General features: G+C 44.8%; 1 protein-coding gene and 1 long non-coding RNA gene across 6 annotated transcripts in view; one reads left to right on the forward strand and one right to left on the reverse strand.

Moving 5' to 3' along the window:
* The window catches only part of FMNL2 (formin like 2), a 194624-nt gene extending 192015 nt beyond the window's left edge, over window positions 1–2609 (reverse strand). For all 5 annotated transcript variants that reach the window (XM_035131655.3, XM_035131679.3, XM_035131671.3 and 2 more), the window contains exon 1: window positions 1951–2609. In XM_035131655.3, coding sequence (XP_034987546.1) covers window positions 1951–2067 — 117 coding nt within the window. In that variant the 5' untranslated portion in view covers window positions 2068–2609. The remainder of the gene's footprint in view (window positions 1–1950) is intronic.
* On the forward strand, window positions 2126–15555 carry LOC148687518 (uncharacterized). Its single transcript, XR_015947938.1, has 3 exons — window positions 2126–2266; window positions 6466–6554; window positions 15252–15555. It is a non-coding gene; the product is annotated as an uncharacterized LOC148687518 (long non-coding RNA).
* The last annotated feature ends 3063 nt before the right edge of the window (window positions 15556–18618 follow it).

Genomic DNA, 18618 nt, shown 5'->3' on the forward strand with positions numbered 1-18618 from the left:
CCAAGCAGGTCAAAGCACCTGACATAACTGAAATGATCTCACCACTGCTTCCCCTGAAAAAAATAATTACTTCTCTTGCATGTTTAATTGCCACCTTTTTAAAAAAGTGTTTTATTACTTAAGGCTCCATCTAGCAGGATGCAATTGCAAAAGTAAGAGTGGTGCAAGTACAGACAAAAAGAAAATGTATTCCTGTCTGCTTCCTTTGAGCCACATCATTGCTTCTGGCTGGATGTGAACTCAAATTTCACACACCCAAGTCACTGCTACAATGGCTGAGTTCCAGCACAAATTATGCCAAAGGTAAAGAAACAAGAATGATGATGGTGATGATGGTAGCAAAGCACGTGCTTCCTGAAGCCTCTGCAAACTTCCACAGCACTTGAAAGAAGAAATCCTTACTTCTTTAAAATGTGCAAACTTACTCCCAAAGCAACTTAAAAGAACTTTCAGTGTTACTTCAAGACTATGAGCACTTCCTCCTTTAAATCACTGTATGCACAATCACTTTTAACTGATAGCTGGATTGCTAAAATTTTGTTTTGCGAAGTGAAATCCACAGACAGAAACCAGCACTGAAAAGTTGATTGCCTTGCTTCTGTATGCACTTAAGGTCTGCTTGAGCACTTAAGGGAAGGTAAATGCTGCTTCGAAAGCATTATGCCAAACACAGTTTTAAAATAATAATAATAATAATAATAATAATAATAATAATAATAATAATAATAATAATAATGTAAAGGGCAGAATTCTACACGTTTACCTGGCACCACCAATTCATAATTCTGAGAAAAAGATCACCCTCCAGCTACTTTACAGTGCATCAAGTGGAATTAAAAGTCCCAGAGCCAGTCTGAAGCAAAAAAGAGGAGGGGGGCGCCCCCCTCCATCTCACGGAAAAGATTTGCAACTTGCCGTGGAAACTGTGGACTCAACTGCCGTGAGGCGGCTTCTATTAAACCATTAAGAGAAATAAAAGGCAAAGGACGGGTCAAGACTTAATCGCTCCCAGCGCCCCAAAGCGACCCATTGGCTTAAGTAAAAGTTGCGACCTTGACGCACGTTTCCTCGCGAATCAAATTAGCCGAAATCAATGGGACTTCACTTCCCACCTAAAGTGCTTTTATCAGATCCGGCTGCAAAAGCCCCCCAGCTGCGGGAAACTACATGTTTTCTCCGATTTCACAGCCAAACAAGCAGCCCACAGGAACAAAACGTGCCAACTTTGACCGGGAAAGGACGGCCTTTCCCCGGGGCTCTCCAGGTTTCCCGACTGGTTATTTCCCTCTCCCCAACCTCCCCCTGCAAATGAGACGGGGACCTTTCTTTAGGCGCAGCAGCAGCAGCAACTGCGAATGGCCGCCTGCTGCACCGCAATAACTTTCGCTCTCTCCGGGATCACAGTTTGCAAAAGCAGACCGGGGGTCGCATCTTCCCCTTCACCGGGGAAGGAGGAGGGGGGGGGGAAACGATCGCTCGCCGCTTTGAGGAACGGGGGAAGGCCGGGCGGGCGAGCGAGTGAAGCCCATTCACTTCTTTCTTTCTCCTCCCTCCTCCTCCTCCTCTTCACGCCCCCTCACTCTCTCCCTCACTCGCCCGCAGAGCCGCTCCTCCGCCTGCCGCCCGCCCCAGCATCCCCTTGCCCCGCTCCCCCTTTCCAAACAATGGATCAGCTGCTCCACAGGCACTTGGGCGCCCACCGCCCAACTCCGAGCGACCCATTTCCCCCCTCGAGGGGGGGGGGGTGCGTGCGTGTGGAGAAAAGAAGCGCAGTTGAGCCATCTCCACACCGGATAGAGGTTTCCACACCTTTTTTGGTCCCTTTTTAACGAGAAGGGGGGGTCGAGAAAAGCCCCCTCCTCTACTACCACCTTCTCCTCCTCTCTTTCTGTCTCCATTAGGGGGTCTGAGGGGCTACAGAGAAGAAGTGGTTCCGTCCACAGCACTCACCAGCACCACGGCGAACCTCTCCTCCAGTTCGGCGGGCTCGGGCATGGGCAGCTTGAGCGGCATATTGTGCGCCCTGAAGTCCGTCTGCTGAGAGTCCATGCTCCCCGCATTGCCCATGGCGACGGGGCCGGGGGAGCTCCGTCCGCCGCTCTCTCACAGGCAGGCCACGCCAGGCGAGGCTGCTGCCGCCGGCTCTCGGCTCCCACGACGACGACGCTCCGTTATTCCTTCCCCGCCCACCCCCAGCAGCCGCGAGCAGCGTCGAACAGACCCCCCCTCCCCAACCCAAGCCGCCGCCGCCCCCAACAAAACTGAGGTCAGAAAATAAATAAATCAAAGCTACAGCGAGGCAAGCCGCCCGGATCTGTCTCTCTCTCTCCCTAGTCTTCTCTCCTCATGCTCTCCTGCTGCCTTCTCCGCCTCCCCGGCGCAATCCTTTTCTCCGAGAGGTGCGAGCCGCGAGCCGGGCTCTCAGCTGCTGCATGTTGCACAGTTTCCAGTCCGAGCGGTCCCGCCTGAGGGAAGCAGCATGGCTCCTCCGGCGGAGAGGTCCGCTGCTCCGGGAGCCCCGCCGGCGTCTCTCGACCGCGGCAGCGAGCGCAGCGCCCACAAAGCGCAGGACGGCAGAGCAGCAGCAGCAGACGAGCGAGCTAGACAGACAGACAGACACAGAGGAGCGCGCAGCCCAGCACAAAGCCCCCTTTCTGCAGCCGCCTCCTACGGAGCCGATCCCCGCCCCCGGCCCCGGGGAAAGCTGGGAAGCGTAGTCCTTGCAGGTTGTTCCTCATGCGCGGACATGCCCGGCTCGCGGGTCCGGGAAAGAAAAACTTCGATGAATGAAAAAAGAAACTTGGGAAATCCTCACGAAGAGGGTGGAGACATTTGTTTTGCATTCACTGAACAAAGGATGCCTAGTGTGTGACGGTGGTGAAGGATCTACCGTTCACACAGAGCGTGCGCCCCGTCGAAAGGATTTTTGTGAAGTGTGAATTTATATCATAATTTGCCTGCCATTCAGACATTAAGTAAATTTTACATTCGCTGAAATGCCTCAACCATGGCTACTGATTTCAATGGGTCTGCTCGGAGTAAAAGTGAGTTGATTGGGATGGCTCCTCACTAGAATATGAGACTCTTAATCTCAGGGTTGTGGGTTCGAGATCCATGTTGGGCAAAAAAAAAAAAATCCTGCATTGCATGGTGTCAGTTTAGATGACTCTTGTTGTCCCTTCCAACTGTACAATTCTATCATTCCACAGCCCTATATTTTAAGCCACATTTGCAGTATCACGCAAGTCTGTCTTCCAAAACAGTAACAACCCAGCCATATGGACAGGGTATAAATAATAACATTATTATTAAGCAGATAGATAGATAGTCTGAATAGGGTTGCCATATCTTAAAGATCAAAAAAGAGAATATATTTGCCAACTTCTACCAGTATGATGTGTCCTGGAAATGTGTTTATATTATGGCAACCCTAATATATGCTTATTGTTATTAAATTTTATTATGGCTTATGCCATAATAAACTTGTTAACTTTTAAGGTACCATATATATACAGTATACCGTGTGTGTGTGTGTATTAATATAATATGAAACTGCTGTACCTAGTGTCCCGATTTCAGAGACAGGTGTTATTTCACTGTCAAAAAAGACACAGGTGGCCAGTGGTTTCCAAAGTAAAGAGAAAAAACACTGGCAGAAACCCCCACTTCATCACCAGGTCCCAGGCCTTTTTAGACATGTTTCATCTTGGTGTACACATCTTTCAGATGTTTGTCTCTCCTTGAGTCTGATTCTTTATGCTTTTAGAGTGAGCACCCCATTTATATGTATGCACTAAACTTGCAATATTTTAAGCATCAACCCCTGAAAAGAAAACCCACACACACATAACTCCATTAAACCTGTTCTATGGAAAGCACCATGTACGCAGATGGGGGGGCAGGTCCCACCAGCAGCATAGCATGGGTGCTAGTGCCCAGGGCGGGGGGCACACACCAGGAGGTGAGGCACTGAGGGTGAATGAGACCCGCTATGCCAGCCTTCAACACCGGAGCAACCTCCCCACTGGAGCCAACTGGGGCCACACTCTGCCTCCTGTTCAGCTGTGCAGAGGGGAGCCCAGCCAACCAACATGGTCCTTAGGGGGAAACCCCCCCCCCACACGCTCGTGTAGAGGAGCACTGTGCCGGGTTGTGCTGGGGTCACCAGCATGGGGAGGAGGGGGCTGGTTCGCACCCCTCAAAATTGTGCACAGGGGGCCATAGTCCCACTGTCCCCCCTACACTACACCCCTGGGTCTACTTTCCTCCTGAGTTAGAATTTGCCCCCTGGTGATGTTATCCTCAGAAGGCCTGCTATTCAAGCACACATACACTCTTGGGCAAGATATAACTCACCAAAGAGGCTTTGTTCTTTTGTTAACCTCCTTGTGTTTGACTTTAATGAAATATGGCTTTACCTTCTCTTTGAAGGCAGGTGCAAAATGGGCATGATTTTTCCAGCACGCATTACTTATAACAGTTACTGATAGTGCGTGTTACTGATAGCGTGTGTGGCTTTGTAACTCTTGGTACCATCTGCAAATCCTTTCTCTTTTTTTGCTAAGGGAGACGTGTGTGTTTCTCGGGAATAGGCATGAGTGGTGTCATGTCTCTGCATCAGGACCAAAATGACACGTATGCAATTAAAAAGCATTAGCATCTGACCGCTTTCCTAAGAAAAGCCCACATTTTCTTGGCAGCGAACGTGAGAGATGTAATAAAAGTGCTATGAATCACACAATACAATGCTTCATTCTTGTTCATGAGTCTGCAATGCCAATCACATCCTTGTATGAATTCCACCCCCTCTCGCACTACAACTTCACTACAATACCTTTGAACTAGGTTTTCATTCATAATTGAGAACCCTGCCAGCAAGATAAATATTTGTTAAAGCAAAGTTGCCAATTACTCTGCCTCGGAAAGCACCTGCAACTACCCACATCAAGATAATCCTGCAGAAAGCAAAATGGCATATGTTATTGTTTAAGGAAGGAACGTTTTGCTATTTATCTGATATAATGTAATTGTTCTTGCTAAGGGCAAGAACCGGAGAAGCTGTCGTAAAATATATATATATTAAAGTCACAAGTCACTATTGCATTTATTAAAGTCAGAGAAAATTACAGTGTTCATCTCCCCACCATTAATTAAAGCAGTATATCTGTTGCAGGTGTTGAACAGTAATGGAATAGCAGATGCTGGACTCCATCTTGATTTAGCTGCTTGCCTTTTCTTTCATTAAAATGAATGTGTTTGATTCCATAACATAATTAAATAAAAGTTTGGAATGGATGCTTTATAGTGATATGATGGGGCCAATGATCCATTAACATGGACAAAACATACACAGTTTACCTTCCTTGTTCCAAGTTGCAAAACAATTCCCTGATGTCCATCTTTGGTTGTTATCTGTAATAAGCTAAAAAAAAAAGTTACACAGCTATACTTTAAAAAAAGAAGTGTAGGTAGAAGCAAGTTTTATTGAATTCAGTTTCACATAGATACAGTAAATATTTATTTATTTATTTATTTATTTATTTATTTATTTATTTATTTATACATACCCCGCCCATCTGGCTGGGTTTCCCCAGCCACTCTGGGCAGCTTCCACAGAATATATAAATACAATAATCTATTAAACATTAAAAGCTTCCCTAAACAGCACAATGTTTTGCATATTTGATATGTTCTATAGGTCTGGCCGCCTGCTAAGTGTGCAAACATATTTCACCCTCAGAGGATTTTATTTCAAGAATGTTTGCATTTATCTAAGGCAGGGGTAGTCAACCTTTTTATACCTACCATCCACTAATGCATCTTTCTTGATGGTAAAATTTCCTGACTGCCCACCAGTGCTAGATGGAAGGAGGATTCACCTTGTGTCGTAGAACCCCCTACCGCCCACTTAGAATCCTGAAACGTCCACTAGTGGGCAGTAGGGACCAGGTTGACAACCCCTGAACTAAGGCAAATAGTAGATAAGTAACGTAAGTGATCTCACATTCAAAGAAAATGAACCAGTGGCATAAATACATTCACTCCCTTCAAACACTTTCTCAACAGGAGCTGTTTTGGCATCATAGATTTGATGTTGCTCCATGTCTGTATGAACCACACAGAGTTATCCGCAAATGACGCCTCTCTCAGAAGTGCCAAGCCTACAGAGACTTATGACTTGGATGTATTGGGTATTTATGTATTAAGTATCTGGACTTATGTTCCTCCTTTCTTCCAATATAGGGCCCAAGGTGGCTTACAGAGACAAAATCAATTCATCGCTGGGTTTGCCCTCTTCAAACTTAGTGCCTTCATTTTCCTAGTCTCATCTTCTATTCTGTTTTTTCTTTCTTTTTAAAGTGCCCCCTAGAACTCCATTGTTTAAAATCAAGCATTGAATTTCAGCATGCATTCATTCATCCGTTCATTTTGATTCATTCAGAATGTGAGCATCATTCCTTTCAGATCGGCTCCTTACACGTCGTTCCTTTGATGGCATTCTACAAGTCACTCGGGCAACACAAGCAAATGAAACACGCGGAGGATACACGTAGGTGAGTGGTTTATCTGTGGATTTTGTAATGTCAGTTTCCATGCCTGTGCACCCATGCTTCTTGCACAACAGTTGATTCTGCCTGACGTGGTGCGATATGAGCTTGTGCATTGACCGACAGCTAACAATAGATCCATCTAAGCTGGTGCCTTTGTGCACTGAGCTACACATTATGCAACTTCCTTTTTGAATTAGGAATTAACTAACAGGCTTTTTGCTCTGATTCAATTTGTAGCTGCCTTAAATCTACTAAATTCCTCCAGCGTCAGTGGGGTACTCCTGGGGTTTCTTAGGCTGCAATCTTATGCACACTTACCTAGGGGTAAGTCCAAGAGAGCTTAATGGAGCTTATTTATTTTATTTATTCAAGTGATAATAGGACAGGTTAATAAATAATACTCATTCTGTGAGACTGTAGAAAATTCGAGAAAATGCTCCAAAATTATGGAAATATACATGAAACTACAGTAACTGGAAAACATGCATACACGTGTCTTCTTCTTCTTTGGCGATCACTCATAGCTGAGTAAGATGGTCTTCCATAAACACAGTTTTAACAATGAGTCCGTAAGTGACTGTGGAGGCCAATTCTGGATCCACACGCCCTTCCACAGCGAGGACATTAGTTTCCGAGCGGGAGTTGATCACGGTGTGGATTTGCCAAGTGTGTCTTCTTCTTAGCATGTTACTCACTTGTGTCCTGAGTTTGAGTGTCTTCAAAGCCCATCAGTGTCAATGAAGACAAGAAACTGGCATTTGACAGAGTAAGTACCCCATTGTTGTGTAAACATAGGATTTGAATATAATTAGATAGGTAGACAAAATAACGTACACAAAGCACAGTTAGTGAAACACAATTGTCCTCTTTTCTCTCTCTTGCTATGTCCAAAAAGCTTGCTTCCTGCCATTCTGATACAGTATATAATTGCAGCTGCCATATAATTTAATGTTCCCCACTTCCCTTGGCTTTTGGCTGTGGGAAGTTCAAAAACAGGTTTGCAGCCTCCCCCCCCCCCTTTTCGATGAAAAATTATGGGGGCTTGCACACCCTTCTGTGAGAAAGAACCTTGTTTACAAATATAAAGGTTGAGCAGATAGCAAGCAAGCAAGCAGACGTGTCGACAGAGTGCTAGCTCCAAACACTTAGAGATGCATTTCCTGGGTCTGTCCTAATTTAGAGCCCAAGCTACATGTGTCTCCAAATCCGAGGATGGGAAAAGTTGAATTAGGTTTTATGTATCTTTCAAAAACCATAAACAGTAAAAAAAATTATTAATAATAATAATGGGGAGGATATATTTGTAAGAATAGTGGGATGCAAGGTATGGGATTTAATCATTTCCCTCCATGTGGCAGTTCTCATGAATATTTTTGTTGTTTAGTCATGTCCAACTCTTCGTGACCCCATGGACCGGAGCACGCCAGGCACTCCTGTCTTCTACTGCCTCCCGCAGTTTGGTCAAACTCACGTTGGTAGCTTTGAGAACACTGTCCAACCATCTCATCCTTCTCCTTGTGCCCTCAATCTTTCCCAACATCAGGGTCTTTTCCAGGGAGTCTTCTCTTCTCATGAGGTGGCCAAAACATTGGAGCCTCAGCTTCAGGATCTGTCCTTCCAGGGAGCACTCATGAATATAATTCCCCTTAAAAACAACTCTGCTGTTTGCCATGAGATGGAAGTTCCCATTGGTGCCATATTGCTTCTCTTCCATGTGCCTTGGCCCACACCCCGCATTCAAAGCAGTACCCATATGGTGCTTGCATGTTTTCTTCCACGGATGACAGAGCTCAGTGGCAGAGCACAAACACTGCACAGAAGACAGAAGGGCCTAGGATCCATCTCACAAGGAAGCATCCTGTCTGAAACTCAGCAGAGCTGCTGGTGGTAAGTGACTATAAGCAATACTGGACTAGATGGATCAATGGTCTAAGGCAGGGGTAGGCAGCCTAAGGCCCATGGGCCAGAAGAGGCCCACGGAGGCTATTTAACCGGCCCCCGAGCCACCCCTGAACCGAGCTGCCTGCTCGGCGAGTCCCTGCGCGCTGCACTAAACCGGCGCAGTGCAGAGCGGGGACTCTCTTCCACGGCTCTGGAAATCGCTTCTGCGCATGCCCAGATGCCAAAAATCGTGCCTGCGCAGAAGCAATTTTCGGCGTCTGGGCATACACAGAAGTGATTTCCGGCACCATAGACATGCGCAGATGCAATTTCCGGCATCGCGCTGTGCCGGCCTGGCCCATGGAGGATCTCCGTAGGAGTGATCCGGCCCATGCCCAGCAAGCATTGCCGACCCCTGTAAGGCAGGGGTCAGCAAACTTTTTCAGTAGGGGGCTGGTCCACTGTCCCTCAGACCTTGTGGGGGGCCCGACTATACTGGGGGGGGGATATGAACGAATTCCTATGCCCCACAAATAACCCAGATATGCATTTTAAATAAAAGCACACATTTTCTACTCATGTAAAAATACGCTGATTCCTGGACCATCCGTGGGCCGGATTTAGAAGGCAATTGGGCCAGATCCAGCCCCCGGGCTTTAGTTTGCCTACCCATGGTCTAAGGCAGCTTCTTCTGCTCCTGTGCTTGAGAGAACCGCAATTTGGTTGCTGTTACAGCGTAAACAACACAGTGGTCAAATCACTTCCCAAGTTGACTCCTGCTGTGAGCAAGCATGCATGTATCAAAACATGCTTTTCCTTTGTGGCTTTATTCACACCTGTAAACTGGCTACATGCAGCCTGTAATTCACAGCACTCTGTGCCACCTTTCCAGAGACGTTATCAATACAGCACTTCCTCTTCCTCTTTATATTGCTGTGTGAGTTATAACTCGGATCATCTTTGTTATATCCAATGAGTTACAACGGCCATTACAATAACTTAGCTCTCCTCCCGTCCCTTCTCCCAAATGACCTCATCTTTCATTGCTCAGGAGAAATTGCACAATTTTCCCCCAAAGTATTTTCTCTGTTTTCTCTGTGGAAAGGCAAGAAATCCAAGAGGCCATGACAGCAAATGAGGCTGTGATCCGCAGCCCAAGTAGTTCACTTTCAGCAATGTAAATACCGGTATTTGAAGCAAATTATTCAAACACCCACTGAAATTAATGGACCCAAGTTAATCATTCCAGTGTGGGTGTGCTCTTCGTAAAGGCTAGTTGAATACAACCCAAAATCTCCTTTTAAGAAAACCCAGCAAGTCTCTTAAGTGGGTCGTGGACTGTGCTTCTCTTAAGCAATGGGTTTTAGACTAACCAGCACTCCCACTGGATCATTAGCATTTACCTTGCATCTATAAGGATCCATTTCAGAGCTGGTCTGAAAAGCTTGAAATGCAGCAGCTTCAGGACTGATGTGATGGTTTTAGCCAGGGGATGGCAGACAGCACCACTCCGATATTATTACTAAGCACTCTGCTCCCATCCCTGCTGATGCCATCTGTTAAAACACAGCAGGAAGGAAAGTAAGGCAGCTTGGGAGGAGGGTGGCTTGTTTTCCTACAGACTTTTTCTGAGAAAATGGGAAGGTGCCTTTTCATCATAGTCTCCCTCCCTCTCTCCCTGCCTCTCTCCCTGCCCCCCCTCTCTCTCCCTTTCCCTCCTCTTGACCCCTGAGAGGGCAGCTTCTTGGAGACCCCCAGCTAGTCATTTAAGGGCAGGCCTTCAGACTTCTGCCGCTGTTCTTCTTTTGTGTAACTCCGCTTTCTATAATCCTGTCTCGGCTCCCTTTTTTCATGGCAGCTCCTGACTCTGTAAGTGTCATCGCACCAGGGAAATAGGCTGCAAACACACACATTCTGTACCCCACTGCATGGAACAAATCCTATTTTCTTCAAAAAGCCCATGTGTTCCGTTTGGCTCCCTCCGATGTCATTTTGGCAAGCCTCGACTCAGGGAGAGAGAGAGAGAGAGGCTCGTCACAGATTGTTGGAAACCATTTGCTCAGAGGCTCCATTCTATTATTATTACCCGACTAGGGCAGACACCAAACACATTCAGGAGTCAGCCAATGCCTTAATGGATGCAGCAGTTCTCTGTGTGCTGTACCCATGTGTCTCTGCGGTGCACTTTGTGCCTGCTGAGCCAAAGACCAGCGAGCTACACACGTACTGCTGAAACCGGGTAGAGATATTCTAGTCTTTTAAAACAACGTGGTACATATCCTGCCATGCAACCTGTGAAGTGGACTCTGGTCAACAGAAGCTTATGTCATGAATTGGTTATTCATCTTTAAGATGCCACAGGACTTGCTGTCATTTTTTTTCTGCCGCAACATGGCTCAGGGCATCTTTTTTATTGTTAACTAAGGGCAGGTCCTTCTTTGTTGTGGCCCTATGCCCCATCAATCTGCCACTTCAGGCAGTTGATGAGGACCTGGCTTTTAAATCATTTTCTAATTGTTATTATTTTTGGTTAATTGTGCAATTGATTTGGTTCACTGAATAGCCATTATGGGCTTTACAATAGCTCAGATGCATGGCTTGTGTCCACCACTAACTGTGCATTCGGTATTGTGGGGTTGATTCTGGGGAGCTTCCTCCCAGCTGAGATCAGGCTGGCCCCCTCCCTGCTGAACTTCCAGTGCTTGACAAAGACCTTTCTATTTCTGCAGGCACTTTGCGTTAGTTGTATTATGCCTATTTACTGAACGTACGTTTTTACCTGTGGGTTTTCGTTTGTATTAAATGCTGCATTATTTTGATCAATGGCTTGTTTTATGGATAGTTCTGCAAGCTGCTTTGCGGCCGTCGACAGTGAAAAGAGGTCTATAAATACTGGAAATGCACAATGAATGAATCCTGTGTGCTGGCTCAGTTCTCTGCTATTCTGGGGCTACTGGAATTTGTTAAACAGGTTGAAAATGGTCAACTCATTAAACTAAGGGAATATTGTGGGGGGTGGGGAAGATTCAAAGAACACATTTGCTTTTTTCCCCTAACTGGTTGTTAGGTGCCTTGAGCCTCTGAGGAGAAGTAGATGGGACAGAAGTGTTGAAAAGAAATAAAATAGTGGTGTGTTGCCATACAGGACAAGGGTTTGTTGTTGGAGCAAGCATGATGGTGCAGAACTAGCTGAGATGCTCTTCAGACCTCAGTCGATATATTTTAATAATGTGTAATAATGTGGCTATTGTGAGCCAGGCTGTGCATGGATGCAGTTGCTTCTTCTTCTTCTTCTTCTTCTTCTTCTTCTTCTTCTTCTTCTTCTTCTTCTTCTTTGGCGATCACTCATAGCCGAGTAAGATTGTCTTCCATAAACACAGTTTTAACAATGAGTCTGTAAGTGACAGTGGAGGCCAATTCTGGATCAACATGTCCTTCCACAGTGGGGACATTGTTTTCCAGGCAGGAGTTGATCACACTGTTGGTTTTCCAAGCCTGCCTTCCTCTTAGCACGTTTCTCCCTTGCTTCCCGAGTTTGAGTGTCTTCAAAGCCTTTGACACCTTTGGTAAAGGCTGTTCTCCAATTGGAGCACTCACAGTCAAGTGTTTCCCAATTGTTGGTGTTTATACTACATTTTTAAAAATTGGCTTTGAGACAGTTTTAAACCTCTTTTATTGACCACCAGCATTATGCCTTCCATTTTTAAGTTCGGAGTAGAGTACAGTGGAACCTCGGTTTATGAGCACCTCGGTTTACGAATTTTCGGTTTACGAACGCAGAGGACCCATCTGGAACGGATTAATTCACTTTCCATTACTTTCAATGGGGAAGTTCGCTTCAGTTTATGAATGCTTCAGTTTATGATCAGACTTCCGGAACCAATTACACCCATGCTTCGGGTTAAGTACGGCTTCAGGTTGAGTATTCCACGGACCCGTCTGGAACGGATTAATCCACTTTCCATTACTTTCAATGGGAAAGTTCGCTTCAGTTTATGAACGCTTCAGTTTATGAAGAGACTTCCGGAACCAACTGTGTTCATAAACCGAGGTACCACTGTAGTTGCTTTAGAAGACGATAATCAGGTCTTTAATCAGATAATTAACCCCCTGACAGTCACATCATTTCAGAAACTGCTACCAGCAGTATCCTTCGCACAGTCAAGTTTTCTCCACACAATTGCAGCATTGCAGGAGGAAGGAGGATGGGCCTCCTTATTCCCCCACGTATGGAGAATAAGCTCTTGTTGCTTAGTGAAAGCAGTCTGCACATGCTCCAAGGTGCTTTTTTCCTCCTCGATTGCTGACTATGTTATATCTTCTAGGGACAAGCCCTAGCATTGAAAGTGATTTCTTGTGTGGGTCACTTTATTATTATTATTATTATTATTATTATTATTATTATTATTATTATTTAAGCCAGTCTTAAATTAAATTCTGGATGTCAGGGAACCTAAACAAGCTGCCCGGGGAATTGGTAGAATTCCTCCCTCTGCCGTCCAACACCTCTGGAGATTTTTAAGAGGAGCATGATAAGCGTCTCCCAAGGATGATTTACACTTGCCACAGCTGGAAGTTGGCCTCCAGAAAGGTGATGGCTCAAGATCCCTTTCAAATCACTCACGGTTTTATAAGGTTTAGCGGAGAGGGGAAAAACAAGTCCTCACCAGATGATACTCCTGGCAACAAATCCAATAGACAGGGATTTTTTTTCTTAAGTGCCGGAATCTGACATTTTGCCATGACAATAGAACTGTGCTGCTATAAAAGGAAGGGTTTCAAATGTGGCCGCAATATGGGCTGCAGGTCACACATGACTTTTGAGGAATTCTCACATTTCTTGCATTCCTCTTTAACAGTGATGGAGACTGCAGGTCTCTTCTGTAGTCCTGTTTTGAGGGAATCAGACAGCATTAAAAAAAGAGGATCATTGCTTACTGGGTAGGCCACACAGCTCAGGAAGTTACTGCTATCTCTCACACACGACCAAGATTGCATGTTCTAGACATCGGGTTCATACTTTGCAAAACATTTGCCATGTTTGAGCAATGTGTGAGTGCTCTTGCTTATTTAGAAATAACAAATAAGCAAACCAGCACCACCCACCCACTTGCAGGAGGTATCAGCAAACTTGTGGGAACCCCAAGTGCTGAAGAAAGAGAGACACATACAAAAAAATTATTTGGGGAGGTACATATGGGAAGAGTCCTTGAAAAAAAAACACTTAAAGTGAGGAGTATGGTAAGTCTGTTCAGTGGCCACAGAATGCCAACTGACTGTTGAAGAGGAACAGAAAAATGGAATAGGGATGGAATAGAGTGGGAGAGATACTGAATAGCAAGTCCAGCTCATCGCCCCCAATATGGATCCCATGGTATCAGTTGCTTAATTCTGCCACCTGAGAAGTCACTTTCCAGGTACAGAGAGAGACTCCCTGACCTTTCACTGCATCACTTCACAAATATGATATACGGTATTTATGTCTTGACACAAATGGAAACGTTTTGTACATGGATAGTATGTCTACCCACTGAGAACCAATGGAGGGGTGGGCTTCTCATGGGCCAGGTCTTCCCAGGTCTTGCTCAGTCAACCGATTTACCAGAAATGCATGGGCTTATTTATTTATTTAGAGTATTTAATTTGCCCCCCCCTGCCACTCCCTGGCTAGAAAAATTCCTGCAGATTTTCGTGGACCTGGTGAGCCTCCACATGGGACCATGTCCTGCATACAGCTTGGAAGACAGGGCCTTTCCCAAAATTTAGCCTGGGGCGGAGGGTGCCATTGGGGCTGCCTAACTACAGTCCGCTGCCGGTGTTCTTGCTGCTGCCCAGCGGCCACAAGGAGCTGGGCTGGCTAGCGAGTCCCTCACGAGAGGCACGCGACGCAGACGCCGCCGAGAGGGAGGCGAGGAGAAGCCGTTGCGGCGACTCTGGCGACCCCCAAGCCCATGTCCCGGCCGTTGTTGCCTTTCTTCAGCCAATCAGGGTCAGCCTGCACCTTTGTACACAGAGCCGAAAAGAGACGCCCGCCTTGCCCCAGCAGCACCGCGGCCGAGGGAGAGGAGGCAGTGGAGCCAAAGGGCTTAGTGGCTAGTTGTGCCCCGCCAATGCTGGGGTGCCCCTGAGAGGCCAGCGCCCTGGCGCAACAAGCCACTAGCCCCTATGGGGAGGACGCCTCTGTTGGCAGAACCTAAGTTGTGCATGTTGCAACTATGGCATAATAATTTTTATTTTTTAAAAAAATTATTAAGGGTTTTCTTGGTTTACAAAGATATGTGCAATGTCTCTCTTAGCATTTTTAGAAATCAGTTTCATTTGTTGAGACATTGGTGAGGAGAGGGGAAGGAAAGTAGATGGGGGGAGGGTGGGGTGACAATGTTTCTATTTTGCTTAATAAGTGTGGGGTTATGGCATAATAATTATCATATATCATGTGCTCTAAAGAAAACTACAATGTTAACGCTAAGTTTGTCTGAGGCCACACACACACACAGTACCACAATTGTGCTGTGACGGTGTCCTGCCGGGGCAGCTTTGCCAAGCCTATCTTTCTGCTGCAACCCAGGACCTGAGCCTGCAATTACTGCTTCTATCTGAAAAAACAGAATGGAGTGTGATCAGTCGCTGTGCAAAGAACCAAGGATGTTTAAGAGAGAATTACTTGCTCAAAGGGGTTTTAAAGAATATCTCGCAACAGAATGTGGCTATATTATACTGCATATAAAAAGAAGACATTTAACAGAGCGCTTTTCCACACATGAGTGCTATCTCATTGTTGTCAACTCAGTTTCTCTTTGTTTTCTTTCTCCTTGCTAGCTCAAACTGAGATGCTGCAGCGTATATGATTGGATGGATAACCTCAGACTCACTGCCAAATGGATGACTAAAACGAACTCAGAAAACACAATCCATTGTTTTCAAGCTGCCACGACCACTTTGTTTTACACAGAGGAATTGGCCTCTCTCCGTGTAACTCTTTTCAGTGCTGCACGCAGATTTAAACACCCAGAATATTTCCTTTGTGACTTCAGATGTTATAACACGGGAGAATGAAGCGGAAAATGTGAATGTGATGTTTAAGAGATATGATGCTGAGTGTCCCTGTCGAAATAAATATCTCCTTAGAATACATGCCTTTTTGGTATTCTGGTTAGGAAGTAAAAACAAAAAACACCCCAAACCTATTTATAATGGAAACTGGGCATCATGTACTAAGATTCTGGGCACATTTATGCTTCAAACAAGAGCTGTCTCTAAACCTGTTTCAAAAAGAATTGTGAACTGTAGTTTATGTTGGGCATTTTAGCTTGACAGGGGTATTGTTTGATGGGGGTTGAGAATGTGGTTAAAATGTGGCTTGACAAAAGCCTGCCTCCTGTAGTGTCCTCTTTTTGGAGATCTCAACAATAATCCTGGCTATGCCTATGTGTATGATGCCTGTAACCCACATGGAGGTTAAGCAGTATATAAATCCTGTTCAATCAATCAATAAAGAACCTAAGCATTGAGAAATTCAGGGCCCCACCCACAACACTACAGCTCCTAGCATTCCATGGCTGGTTTGAGAGCTGTACAGGCTTGAAACTATTCTTTTCATTTGTAAGATAGCTGAGATTTGCTGAGCTTGGGCTATGTTTGCTAACTAAGCATGCTTCCTGGAAAACATGTTCCATTAAAATCAACAGGATAATTTACAAGACCACTTTAGGTACACCTGAGTAGCTTCTTGTGTCCATCCCCTAGTCCAGATTGCATTGCACTGTCCAAGGAGTGAATGGGTTGCCAATTATGTGGATGCTTCTTAGGTTATCTATTTCCATCTAACACAGCGTAGCAGTAATAACACGAATGGATGGCTCTTCAGGTGCTATTCCTTCAGAATACTTACTACGCAAACTCTGTCCAGAACCATCACATTATATTACTTTCAAAAACCATGATCTTAACTACCTCTTGTGGTGAGCACAGGAGTGACTGCTTGATATATCCATCCAATAACTGTTCATCTTCTACCTCCAGAAAACACTCTGGGGGAATGACGAACATGTTGCTGTACTTATGAATCTGTTTGTCCTTTAAACAGTGGTATTTCTCCTGATGATTCCTCTTGATTTTTATTTTTTATTTTGACAGCTGAAATATCATTCTTTTGGTAGGCAAAACCCATCTGCTCAAAGTAGCTGTCAATTGCAGAAACAACTTTTGGTTTATCCACACTTAGAAAATGCAGGTTCAAGTGGATTTTCATTTGTCCTGCTGTTTTCCCTGGGGAAAAACCTCTTGGTTTACCACTGGATCTGAAGAAACACCCACCCACAGAAAAACTGATTGACATTTGTTTCTTGCTTTATGACTCTTGTAATTTGCCAAGTCCCCTAGCCCTGCCTGCACACAGTACTAGTGACTATAGAACGATGACAGATTGTCACTATCACCTTATTACCCAACAGAGATGAATTTATGCAAGATACTGTACATAAAGGTGCGCTGAGTGTTCTCTATCCCATTTTCAATCTGCTAAGTGTTCAAATTCCTTATTGGGGTGTGTGTAAAAATTCCTTTAATCTCTGGCTGCATTATTCCTCCTTTGAAGTGAGAATTGGGTGTCAAGGAGTAATTCTTTGTTGTTAATTTTGTGGCTTTGTGTGAATTTAATGACCATAATAACAGGATGCCTTGAACAGCACTTTTTACTTTTAAAAAGATGGTCACAACAAGAACATCCCCGACATCTTGTGTGTATATAATTTTGCTTTATCGAAACCAGGGACCTCTGCAACACTTAGCAATTACTGAGTTGCAAAGTCTCCTGAAACAAAGCAACATTTGCACATAAATACCAGGGCCCTGAATTATATATAGCATATGTTGTGGCCAAATAAAAGGGAAATGGGTGTCTCTCCTAATATCTGCATGGAAAATTCAATTAAAATGCAAATGTTCAGAATTCTCACAGAATGCACTGCCATCTACATCCAGCTATTTACAGTGAGGGAGTTTCAGAGGTGGAGTAACGGGCAATTCTGGCATGGACACTGTTCTGTGAACCATCATGGAGGAGCTAGTGGAAGTGTATTATGAAAAGCCTTAATAAAATATTATAGATAGATGATAGATAGATAGATAGATAGATAGATAGATAGATAGATATAGATCTAGATCTAGATCTAGATTTAGATAGATAGATGATAGATAGATAGATAGATAGATAGATAGATAGATAGATGATAGATAGGAAGAGCTAGTAGGAGGACATAGTATCACATTATGAAAGAACTTGCACCAACAAAAGCATATGTCATCTTCCTTTTCTCATTCAAGGATACTGGGCCAAGTGAGAAAAAGTCATACTGAACACAGAAGAGGCCTGCCTGCTCATGACATTTTATTTCTGGTTCTAGTTGTCTACTTCAGCCTTTCATGGAGACAGAGTTGCAGTGTGTTGTCTATGGCAGAATGAATGAGCATCCCTAGCCATGTGGCATCTCAGAGAAAGGTGTTGAAATGGTGTCACAACCATGACAGTATCCCTTCAAAAAAAGCCAAAGTTAGACATGCTGGCCCATGAGAAAATTTACAGAATCTACCGGTATATCAGGATTATTAGGCCAAACAGAGCATCACAAAAAGAGCGTGCAAGAATTGGAGTTCACCAGAACTCTTCATGAGGCTAAGCGATAAACAAAGCAAGCAGGTGGGGAAATTGTCTAGCAGTGAAGCAGTAAGTCGGCATCAGGTAAGTGTCTTAAGATGGAATGTGGGAGGAGAAAGCAGACTTTTAAACAAGGTTCTGTGAGGGTGCTATGTAGATTTCAGGTTGTACCAAAGTCAACTGGGAATGAGGGAACAGTACAATGGCTGATCCCTAATCTCTGGAAATATCAAAAACACCCATTAACCAGGTCCGTTTCCATGTTAGGTGAAACAGGTTTCTTTGTAGGTAGAAAACACCTTGATATCTCCTCTGTGGTTATTGCAGGCATCTTTTAAAGTCTGCCTGCCTCCCTTCCGTTTCAGACATTATTTTCAGCCTTAGCTCTAAGACTTATGAGGGATGGTGGAGATGACTGTGCCGCTCCACGAATTTGAAGCCAGGATGCAATTCCATTGATTTCAATGGTCCTTGCTTCCAAGTATTTTCACTTAGAACTACAGCCTTTTGATTGTCACAAGACTCATTTAT

The sequence above is a fragment of the Zootoca vivipara genome, chromosome 1 (assembly GCF_965207765.1).
Source record: "Zootoca vivipara chromosome 1, rZooViv2.hap1.1, whole genome shotgun sequence".
Lineage (NCBI taxonomy): Eukaryota > Metazoa > Chordata > Lepidosauria > Squamata > Lacertidae > Zootoca > Zootoca vivipara.